Here is a 13,181-nt window from a genome sequence, read left to right on the forward strand (position 1 = left end):
TGTGAATTTTTGTAATCGAGTAAAATATCAATGCCGATCATGTTTCTATGAGTAAATTAGCACTCAGTTTTACCATTATATAAATAAATAATAAATTAATCAGGATAGTTTTTCAAAAATTCGAACAAACGGAAGTAGATACACAGTTTCAATTTTCCCATAATAATGTTAAGAAAATTTTCTTTACTAATATGGGTTACTTAAACAACCAATAACAATATGGGAACACATGAAAAATACTTTGTCATTATCTAGGACTTCTCATAAACCCTCAATCTAGTCATTGTTTAGGATTAAAGTCAAGACTTTTAAATCGTAATAAAATAGTAAGTAACACTATTAGTATTTCATTTACACCACTACTGAACTCTTGATATGATAAGCATAACTATCGAATAAACATCCTTAGTGTATTACGCGAAATAATTTGAAAAATAAAATTCAGTTAATCCCCGTAGATAACGTTATATATATAAATCAAAAAACCATATATTTTAACGAAAACGTAATTTTATTTTTTAATACGTAAGCAAAAATCCATAGGTTGCTATGGCAATATGCTAATTATAAAACATTAAATATGGAAAGATAATACGTGATGATTCCATTGATTAAATAGTGAAAATTTATTTCCCAACATTATAAAAATATTCTCATAACTGAATCTAAAACACCTTTAAACTAAAGAACACTTCAATACTTTTCTCTTAAATCTTTATTAGACTGTAAACTATTGAAAAACGTAATTAGATTAATATAAAATAAAATAATTATTCAAATCAAATAAGTTTTATGTAAAGATTTTAGGGGAGATTGATAGTAATAATGAATATTCATATAAATTACACGAATAGTACACTTTTATTAGTAATATCGAAAAATAATTGTAAGCGATATGAATGATTGTTTTAAGAGATATAGCAAAATAATGAGTATAATCCTGTGAAGCAAATGAATGTCATTTATTCCAATGAAACATCTTAATAATAACTGGTTGATTATTTTCCATACAGCTAATCACATTAATTTCATGGAACTGTGAAGGAAATTATGGTTTGTATTAGAATGTTAGAAAATCAATAAACCGATATAAGTAGTATTTTTCCGTTCTACTTTACAAAGTTCACTGAATGTTTACCTGTTATAAGATTCTATTTCGTTTTTGATTCATATAAAGCGAAACCTCTAAATTTCTTTATATTGAAAGTTATTAAAAGTGATTTCTAGCCTTTCATTCAAATGATCTGAAGGTGTATTACTTTCATGACATAATTTATTTTATGTGAACATTACCAAAACCGAGCACTTTAAAAAAAAAATTTATTTCGTTATAAGAAATATTGAAAACTATAATCACATTCATCATTAACATAATGAATCACTGAATATATAAATTATATTTTGATCTTTAATAAACCATATTAGAAATGCATAACATTCTAAATTGACACAACATTCATCTGTATATTTTATCGCCATAAAATATAAATGTAAAAAGAAAGACAATTCTTCTCTATTCTTCTAATTTATTTGTTCTATTATTATCATACTATTTTAGATACTCACTTGTATTTAACTTACCAACATTGAATAATTTATAAAATACAAAAAAAGTTGTACTTTATATAAGTCATTAAAGCTATGCATCAAAGTTTTAACAATGCCAAAACGAAGTGGTTACAATGAAGCGGAGCAATCAGTATAAGACTGAAAAAACTTTTACTGTTAGAAATTACATCATCACTTTTTTTGCAACCATAAGGAAATTATTGAAAACATATCGCCGTAAGGCAATGTGATTAATTATATTTACTTAACTTTTACGTTACTAAATATGTTATTATGTATGAATAAATGAATGACACAACTTATATTGTAAATATCCCTTAAATCTAGACATTTTTTAGTAGTTATTTATTTATTTATTTTAACACATAGATATTGGTACAAGGAGGCACCAAATACATTTGCGCCACACAAATCTCATTCGATATGTATGAGGGCTATGATACTGCCCGGGCGCCCGAATCGAGGCAGGTGGTTTTCTTAGGGAGCCACACCCGGAGCCTTCGACCTGAAGGTCTGATCCACAAGGCAGTGGAGCAACGTAAGGAGATGTAGTCCCATGGTAGCCAGTGACCAACAATTGGTTCATACGCCATTTGTTCCCGTAGGATACTGGAGCCCATGTGCACCATTGGATTGAAATCAAGGTTTTCCAACTCTCCTAGGTGGACTCTCCATGTCCACCAACCCGGTTAGAGAGCCGGACGTTCGCTTTTCATCCTCTCGAGTTCGTAAACAACACTCCCGCCACGAGAAGGCAGTGAGTAGGACTTCCCTGGCGGAAGCTATATACGCGTGGCCATGTGAGAGCATTTGGAGAGGGAGAGCGGACTTTCCCCACTCTCGGCCGTACCAGGGCATTTATTTTCAAGTAATAATGTAAAACTATTCAATATGCTATTGATTTTAAAATACTGAGTAAGTTGTTATTATTGATTATTTATTTATAAATTTCATAAAGTTAGACGATACCTATCAAGATCAACAATATTAACTTCCCCCACCCCATGTTGCTAGCAGATGAAAAAATTCTGTTTCAAAACAGGTATATAAACAACTAAATTTACTGATTCATAAATGCCTATTATATGTTTACATATTATTTTTATATTCATTCATTCATCCATAAAAAAGGTTAGGATATTTTGCATGGTATGTAGAATAAGTTTCATGTTCATTTTAAAAAAAATAGTAAATATTATTGCTATAATGAAACAGATATGGTTGATTACTATGTTAACTTATTTATTGGTATATGAAATTCTGTTTATTCTAAATTTTGAATAATGATGAAGAATGATAGTTTTAAGCCACCCATCATGAATACACCTTCAAAATGACAGTCTAAATCTAAAGTTCATCTTCACTTCTAAATAATAATAAGTTATAGAGACAAATATTAAAGAATAACAAAGAGATAGCAAGTTAACAAGTTGTAATAAAAGCTTTGCTCATAGCAATAAAAAAAGTTATGATGTGAGAAAAAACACAATGGATGATTAATATTTTAAAACAATTAGTCCATTTGATAAATTTCGATAATGATATTAGAAGACGAAGATTATCAGAACTATGTGATATATTAGCGCAATACATTTCGAACAATCTGGTCACACATATACTTGTTAAGAGCATTTATATATAAAAATAAAAGATCATTATCCTTATCTCCTCTTACCCCGTTTCCTGTCTAGTTGACCTTTTATTTTTATATATAAATGCTCTTAACAAGTATATGTGTGACCAGATTGTTCGAAATGTATTGCGCTAATATATCACATAGTTCTGATAATCTTCGTCTTCTAATATCATTATCGAGATTAATATTTTGATGAAGAGGACATAAGCCTAGTTTTCTGGAGATTTTTAATATTTCCAGTATGATAGTATCTTAAGAAAACATTTTTTGAAAAAATAACAGTTGTTTGTTTAAGTCTTAAATACTTGGTGTATGAATACTTCGATAATGGATAGCAAATGAGTTATAACAAGCTAGATAAATTGATAACACTATTAAATCTTTTTCTACTTAATAAAAAAACTATTAAACCATATCTTTTTATCAGTATAGGGTTGTGGAGAATGTTAGGTTTTGATTAAGATCATGAATTGATCAATATCATACCACAATCGAAAACCTGGAAGTACTAGAAGGCCGTTTCGTTCTAGCATGGTACTCCTCAATAGTGAGCATCCACGACCTTCCACACAGAATTCAAACCCAGGACCTTCGGTCTCGAGTGCAAACACTTAACCACTATACCACTGACTTTAAACATTGGAAACATTTTGGTTAGTTCTTTAGTGTGAATATCACTACCGTCATTTATTGAATAGCATAATCCATTAATATGTTCATAATAAATAAGCGTTTAATCCAAGTTTAAACTTAATGATTTAAAAGAATATATATTTCTAATATTATTCATATTAGTATTATTGGTCCATCATTGGTTCAATTGTTCCATTGACTTTTTAAATTTGTTACAACTTTACATGCTCAATTAAACTAAAATATGTAACAATAATATTAGTTAATCAATATACAATTTCAAACGCTTGCAGAATAGAGTTTGCATAAATTTTAAAAAGATGATCAAATTTAAAACAAAAAAAATTGTCCATTTACCTAAAACATTTTTGAGATAAAAAAAGTAATGAAAGATTTGAATGCTTTATACACCGAGATGTTATTGGCGGCCTGCTAGAACATCTCGGCTATCTGCTCCTGTCATTTAGATATTTCAAAAAAGTTATCTATTTTTATTTGTTTTGATACATCATTATGTCTATTAATCGCATAACCTATTCAGGTGCGTTTCTGAAAAATGTACAACCTTTCGTTTTACAAGTTATCAAAGGAGCAATCAGAGATATCGTGGTTGCTTGCAATATGCAGCGTGAAGAATGTACATTATTTTGATGTCAATTTACTGGACTGTTAACATCTAAATGGTGGTCACTTAATATTTATCGTTAAGATTAACCAAAAAGTAAGAAACGAAAACTTGTTGAAATACTTTGTGCTGAGAAATATATATTGTACCAAAAACATATAATTATCTTATATTAATTAAGTAATCATTACCATCTATCAAGTAAATAATTATAAACATTTTTTCTTCTTGATTTATCAGGTTGGTTAGTTGAACTTTCATTAAGTTTTACAATTTCAAATAACTTAACTAGAAAAGAATCTCTCCTAATTCATTTGATGGCAATAACCAGTATATTCATCTTCAAATAATAACCTTTCTAGAGATTAATTGTAACAGAATGTTTTAATTATTTAGCAAAAAGTAAAAAACTAACAACGCAGAGCTGTTCCAGATAGAGATTACATGAGTCAATACTAATTACTATGTCTAACCTTTATGAATAATCACAAGATAATGAGATGTTTAAAAAATTATCCAGAACCTCATCAATTACAAGACTAAAAGTAAAATGACTTACAAACTAACCCGATAAGAACATGACACATAAGTACATTGAAATTGTTTACTAGTAAATCTGAACTAAGTATAATGTGCAAACTAATACTGAAATTTCGGATCCTATAAATCAAACCTGACTGACATTATATTTTATTATTTCATATTTCTTAAAGTATAACAGTTTGACCGGTATTTATAGGTTACTGTTTTGTGTTTTTTTTTGCGAGGTAGTTTTTTACGAGACACATTGAGTAAATCATCAAACTGCATCAAGAAGCAAGCGCTGACTTCGAATCCCGAAGAGAAACGGAAAAAAGGAAGAACAAAATACACAATGATTCAGGAATCAGAAGCAGATATAAAAAGAATGAATAGGAATTGTAAATAACTGGAAAGGATTGTTCAGGACGGAGTCCGATAGAGAATGCTGGTAGGTAGCCTACTCTCCTTTACGAGGGGTAACAGGCGTAAACAAGTAAGTTAAAACTCACTACTATTTTCTCAGATGCCTCAACCGACAAAAAGTGTTACCTAATGTAGTAAGGGAGATGTTCACTTATATAACAGGAATTTATAATCTTAAAATAATTTGTTAACGTGAACTGAATTCCAGCTATACCATATTCCTTGTGACTTAAATTAAAAATATGTGCTCAGTTTTTATAAATTAAAAACATGAAAGAAATTCATCGAACGCATTTGGAAAGAAAGATACTAAAATGTAGACAAAAATTACGATATTCTTATAACAATCATATATGTGTGAATAAGCTTCTAAGTTCAATATCCGTTAAAAACTTGATTGCTGATAACATGTGTTTCGCTTGGTAATTAATAACTAGGATATCAATAAACCTATATATAAAGTAAATTAAATACGTTTGTCTAAATAAAATTCTAACGGAACAGGAATTAAATATGAGAAACACAAGTCGAAATCGATGCAAAATGTGGTTCCTTAAGTGATAATGCGATAAAGTTACCTTAATAAAGCAAATCATTACATGTATGCTATGAAATGTTTTTATGAGGAATATGACAAAAATTCGCAATTAATAATCGATTCACGTTATGTCTATAATCTAAGAATGAATACCACAGATATAGATTATTAACGGATCCATCTGAATGAAACGTGCGAATATGTTCTATTAGAATTTAGTAGGCTAGTTCTAAATAGCACGATCCTAGCAACCTGAAACCACTCTCTAGTCATTTTAATGAATTACCTAAAAGAACTAACAAAAATCCTAATAAAGTAGATAAAATGTTAGTCTGATCGTCTATTTAATCTTCTATTATCCTATTGCAGTACAAATGAAGATTATAAATCTCCTTGTCCCAATAATACTAATAATACATAATCTTTATTTCAACTGATAACTCATGTTAAATAAAAATGTTATCTAAACAATTTAAGAACTAGGTCAAAGAAATTACCGAAAAGAATGACTTCGAATTTCCTATCTTAAATAAACGCTCAATTTAATAAGGAAGTATCGCTTTCCTTCTTCATATTTAAAAAAATTAAAATATCCTTAATTATACTTGAGAAAAGTAGTTGAGAATGAAAAATAGAAAAGAATCATCAATAAATCAATAAGTCATTGATTCTGAATATTTCTTTCTCTTTACCACAAATAAAGAAAAAAATTATTCCAATAAACTATGAAATAGTCATAGTAAAAAGTTAATAATATGAGCCAAGTTTGTTTACTCGATTTCATCTTCCCCTTGTTATTTGGGAATGCAACAGATCAGTCACTTGTTTGCATATATGCATCTTGTGTGAACTGCCTTGATATTACCTTAAGTCAAAAGCTTTAAGAGCAAAGATGGATAGTAGCTAGCAGCGGAATCCAGGACGAGGGTTCCGCACTATTTTGAACTCGTTAGTTGGATATTTCTGCATCCTTGAGTTGATGTTCACTCTGGGATTCGAATCCAATAACATTCGCTTCAAACCCGATCGCATTATCTTTGCTCATAAAATTGTGACCTAAGGTAATATTAAGGCAGTCCGCACAGGATGCACATATGCAAACAAGAAACTGATCAGATGCAATCCTAAATAACAATGAGAAGTTACAAATAAACAACACCAAATGAATTTAAAACTTCACCCCATTGCACAAGCAGGTGACTATCAGGACTCAGTGGCTAATCGAATAACGCGATGGCATTTGAAGCAAACGGTACTGGGTTCGAGTCCCAGAGTGGAGTCCAGGATACACGTTTCGTCCACTGCTAGCCACTATCTATCTTTACTTATAAAGCTTGTGACCCAATGGCACATATGCCAACAATTTCAGTCTCAAACATCAATGGGAAGATTCAAGTAAACAATATCAAGTGAATTTAATACGATTTCATCAGTTAACAATTTAATAAAAGCGACTAAAACTAAAATATTCATAATGCTGTTCGTGTCCAACTGAGCATATACATTATTTGAAGTAATGTCCAATAAATCTAATAAAAAAAAGATATTAATATCTAATAAAATTCTCTGTAATTTATGTATTACATAATAAATCATATAAAAGCCAGTTTCTTCTTGCTTAGTCAATGAAAATACATAAATAAACTTGGAATATATATAAGTAAATAAGCTTTGACTGAAATAAAATTAATTTCATACAGTTTAATAATAGTGTTGAATAGTTTGATGTGTTTTAATAAATCAATGGTTGAAGTTATATATGTATATACTAGTCGGCAAATATACATAAATCATTGTCTATACTAAAATCACATAAAATATGATTTCATAATAGAATTAAAACGATCAGTATGAATTCATGTCCCTTGATACTTGAAATACATCAACATTACATAAAATAAAAAGCGGAATACATACTTTATCAGTTCTGCATATTGTTGTGGTTTGTTTGTTTGTTTTTTTTCTTCCAATGAAACATTGTATAAAGTAAAAATAGGAAAAAGTCTTAGTTTATGACTAAGTATATTATAGAAATATTTCGATAGTTCGTTAAAAAGAAATTCAGCTATTCTCTATTATGTTGTGTATTAAAAAAAGATGTGATAAACGTTTATATTATGTAAAAATCAATCTAGAAGATTATTATTATTATTATTATTATTATTAGAAACAATATTCATCAGTTGTTTTTTCGAATATACAAAACTTGGTAATAAAGATAATTATTACTTCAAGTGATAATCATTATCCGACAGAAGAAAATATCACACAATTTAGTGAAATATTGATATTCATGAATATTAGAAACTAATAGTCACTGACGTAATCTAATTTTTCTTCTAGTGCGAAATAAGGACTTAAAAATATAATAAGGATAAACTATGGTAACTTTAGGATAAAACGAAAAAAATTGAACTCAAAATTCATTTTTAATTTATTTAAAAAATTGTATAATAAAGAACTATGGAAACGTTATGACATTTTTTTCAGGATGTGCTTCCCCTCCCCCTCTTTTTTTAAACATTCATAGACTGTGTCATTTTTTTTGGGGGGGGGAATTCTTATGTAAAAGAAAATCAATAGTTGGTATAAAATAGTAACTGATATAGATTGTTTTTTTAACAGAAGCATTAACTCCATTAAAACCTTTTTTTCCATTAAGGTCACTTCCCTAAACTGATTTTGTCAGTATATTAACATAAAAATTATTTTGTTTTAATAGTATTTATTAAGAAGGTAATTGTTCAGAAACGCTCTCAATAATATGAATTCTAATCGAATGTTTGGGTGGTACCTTTAAATCTAAAATTATTTACTAAAAGTTATGAGTAAGAAAATCAATCTGCTGATTAACGTATCTCCATTTGTATAGTTGTTTTAATGAATGTAATGTAATTAAAGGAATATTTCTATGAATTATCCATTATTAGATTGATAATAGATAGCATTTTATTAAGCAAACATCGATATATATAGCAAAATATTGTATACATATAAAGCAACAATGAATTTCAGTGTATTGAATGATTCACAAATCTACAAATGAGAAATATCACTGAGATGACGGAGTTGATCTGAAAAACATGATGTAATTGTGCAAAATCAATTTGTCCTAACCTTGAATTTACCCTGGTAATCCTCATGCCATTTTATGACCTGGTGTAATGCGATAATCTTCTTCATTTAGCTGACCCTTATTAATTTTCATATAAAATGCCTTGACAAATATATGTCTGACCAGACTGTTTGAATACATCACACTTTTCAGATCAATTCCATCTCATTGTTTTATAGAAATATCAATACTGTACATTTGTTATATGTGACTAATTATGATGTTTGATTTCGGGTTGGTTACTTTTATATTTGTTTACACCATAAATTGACACTAATGGAAGATTCATCGATGAAGAATAAAAATTAAACAGATGTTTTGCACAAGTTTGGAACCTTACAGGAATTCATACACACACAAACACACAACCTTACACTAGATAAAAGTCAGGACATTAATGAATCACTATAGACAATGGTAACGTTAGATTACTAAATCGGAATCCAATGATTCAGATGAATAACTTCACTTTATTGTTTAAATTAAATCTAAAACTATCATATATAAATTTTCCCATATTTATTCTTATTTCCTTGACCAGTAATAAGATGCTGAATCGATTCAGAGCAAACTTTAGATGATTAGAAAGTGTCAGATTTTAACAATCACGAAAAAAAAATGCAGATCTAGAATAAATGCACTAAAATACTTTTCCTAATAAACATTTAAAAATGAATAGAGGATAACAGTCGTCCAAGGTGAAAAGAACATTTAATCTATGTCTAGTAATTCATTTGTCTGATTTTTATAAAAGTGAATAGTAACAGAAAAAAATTAGAAAGTTGAAAGAAAAAAAAGTAAGTTAATTTTTAATCAATTATTTCATTTCTTCAGAAATCGATCCGAAAACTAAGACATATTTATCATGAATCTTGATGATAATAATGACTGATATCGCTCTTAAGATGAACTGATATATATTAGTTAGAGAAATATCAGATTATACTTAATGGATAGTTATATTTTATTGACCTTTCCTTTTATTAAAATTGTAAAGTTTTAATATTTTGGTTGGAAAATGCAAAAGAAACGATTGATTTTAAGTTATTCATATGGAATTATATAAGTAGTCTTCAGGTTCTTTTATAACTTATAATGATAACATTAGGACAAAGAAAATTCAGATAAATGAATTTTTAAGTAAATTGTAGAATATATTCATTATGTATCATGATATTAATTTTTTTTGGAGGGGACAAACCAACTTTCAGATAAAGAGGAAATGAAGAAAAGACGGTTGAAATGGATAAGACGTACATCACAGAAATCGTCAAACTACATTACGAATCAATTATTAACTTGGAATCGTGAGGAGAAACGAAAAAGGAGGTCAAAGAACACACTACTTCGAGAATTGAAAGCAGATATGAATAGGATGATTAACAACTGGAAAGAACCGGAAAGGATTGTTCAGGATAAGGTTAGTTACAAAATGCTGGTAGGTGGCCTATGCTCCTCCATCCAAGGTAACAGGCGAAAGTAAGTAATTCATTAATTAAATAGTGATTTTGTAAATGAAAAAAAACGAATTATTATCATTCACTTTTAAAATCATAAGTTTTGTTAGTCAATATAATAGAAATCGTGGAATCATCAGAAGAGAAAATCGATGAAAATAGAACATAAAATTTTGTCGAAATTTTGTCACTTTTTTTTATTGAGACTAATTTTGAGTTAGGTTATCTTTTTTTTGTATAAAATAATGTTTATTCAAATAAGTAGTATATTGTTTAAATATTTACTAAAGTTGTAATTACGTTAAAAAAATTTTTTAAAAAAGAATCACTAGATGGTAACCTCTATAATGAAAAACAAGATCATATTCATTTTTTATGAATCTATTGTAGTTACCACTGAATGAATGTGAAATAAGTTTTAGGACAGGTCAAATAAAGTTGAAACAACGGGTCATCAGATTTTGACTACCCAGCATAAGATTAAATCTGTAACATATAGGTCTGTTAGTGAATATGATACTTTTAAACTACTTACTCAGAATCAAATGATTTGACTTTTAAAATTTAGCTAGTTCGTTGACTTTTGTTGTATTTCTGCTTCAACACCTATATTTCTTTATGGTTACCGCAAAATTTGGATGCCAATAGTATTGTCTTTTATGGTTGTATGCTTCTGATGAGTCGTGGACTGGGAAAAATTACTATACAGTGCTCATTGCTGCTGTTATTTCCGGAAGAATATTACTTCTTGATCATATAAAACATCTGCTTAGCCAATCGTGTTGTCTGTTTTAAAATTTAAATAATTGCTTAGCTATACGTTTAAAACTTTCAAACTGGCATAATTTGTCATTTTTTTCCATTATAATTCAAAATATATTAAACTACTTTAAAGTAAAAGAGGTTCACCAAACTCAACACTCATAGCCACTGATAAAAATACGCTTAAAATTCAAAAAACTAAATTTGAAAATACTATGTTCATAAAATATCCAACTGTTACGTAGTACAACTGATTTACTAATATTATCACACTTACTTTCCGTGATTTACAGACTCCAATCAATGGAAGTATTTCATGTTTTGAATGTGTTTCAAATGTTTGTGAATTATCATTACTTATGCATTCATTACACACCGGTATATGACAATTAACACAATACAGATTTGGTATTATATTTAAGTGTGACATACATGGTGTAGGTTGATTACGTTGTTTTTGTCTAATTATTTTTACACCTTCAGTTGCTGAATGTAATGCATGACGATTTAATGGTCCACGAGCTGGATGACATTTTTCACGACATCGTGTACAATAAAATATTTCACATTGTTCACACCAAAATGTTGCTAAACAATTTTGTTCATTCACTTCAGTTTTATTGGTTTCTGAAGATAATGGATTTTCCGTTGGGATATTAGGTTCTTCACATAACTGGCAAAGTGGTCCACCTGGTCTATTAATTGGGTCTGTGTTATTGTTTAATAAAAATGGTTCCAAGTCTGCACTCAATTTTAGTGAATGAGGTGATTGATCAGGGCCTACAAATTTAGATATTATCCGTTCAAGAGCACGATTTCTCGGGAGATGACTTAGTCCCTTATCATCAAAAAGACCAACGACGTGGTTACATATGGGACATATTAAGCCACTTGAAACTTGACTTATTGAAGATGAAGAGATACTGTAGGTTTGACTCGGACCTAAACCTGAAGTTGATGAACATATTATAACGGGTAGTCTTCCCACATAACTACCTGGTCGACTGCTAACAATTACACCAGAATCCGTCTCGCTAACAACACTCATTTGATCAGAATCTGAAGGTATGTTGGAAGTACAACCCATAATTTGTGTGTTTCCTTGTGAGTTAGAAGTACTGGGACAACCTATACTACTTCCTGTTGTCGATGAAGACGAGGATGAGGATTGAGGAGGACCGCTAGCAGGACTAAATGTCTCAGCTGTTGATAAGTGCAGCGCTGCTGCAATCGATGCCGCTATGCTTGGTTCGCTAGCGGGGAGTAGAGCTCCAGCTGCGCATAAATTGCACAGGGAATGTCCACATGGTAACAATAAAGGACATTGGAAAAATCGCCTGCAAGATGGGCAACGTAATTCGGAATCCATTTTATGCACAGCTGTAAGTGTAGCTGCTATAGTGTGTTGACCAGCTGAGGCTTGTGCACTACCAGTGCTTCCACTACTCGATGCATTCATGAGGCTTGAAGCAGAAGAACCCAGCATAGGCTTCATAGAAGATTACTTCACAGATAATTATTGAAAATAGTTCTTGTAACAATATTTATGGTAATGTTAGCAATAAGATTTCCATAAGGAGTTGTGCATACATAAATTATCCATATATTTCGTTATAAATCCTTGCAAGATTATAAACGATATCCGTTAATTTCTATATAACGTTACAACTAATGATATGAATATTAATAATAATAATAATAGTTCAAAAATAGCCCCCAATAAGTTAATGTACTATTTTAATGTATATTTATCTATTTTATCTTAAAAGCTGCCTATTTGGCAAAGCACATAAAATTATAGGTAAGGGATAACAAATATAGACATGTAAGAGAATTCTGAGGTAAAACAAAAAAAAACAGAATCAGAAAGATGTAACCTGATTGGTTAAATAGAAGATATG

The 13,181-nt window shown here is 29.5% G+C and overlaps 1 protein-coding gene across 2 annotated transcripts in view; it reads right to left on the reverse strand.

The window, feature by feature from the left end:
• TRIM9_1 (E3 ubiquitin-protein ligase trim9) overlaps window positions 1–12,972 on the reverse strand; it is a 99,152-nt gene extending 86,180 nt beyond the window's left edge. For both annotated transcript variants that reach the window (XM_051209014.1, XM_051209015.1), the window contains exon 1: window positions 11,558–12,972. In XM_051209014.1, coding sequence (XP_051074429.1) covers window positions 11,558–12,775 — 1,218 coding nt within the window. In that variant the 5' untranslated portion in view covers window positions 12,776–12,972. The remainder of the gene's footprint in view (window positions 1–11,557) is intronic.
• Window positions 12,973–13,181: the final 209 nt, after the last annotated feature.

This window comes from Schistosoma haematobium, chromosome 1 (assembly GCF_000699445.3).
Source record: "Schistosoma haematobium chromosome 1, whole genome shotgun sequence".
In the NCBI taxonomy this organism is placed as follows: domain Eukaryota; kingdom Metazoa; phylum Platyhelminthes; class Trematoda; order Strigeidida; family Schistosomatidae; genus Schistosoma; species Schistosoma haematobium.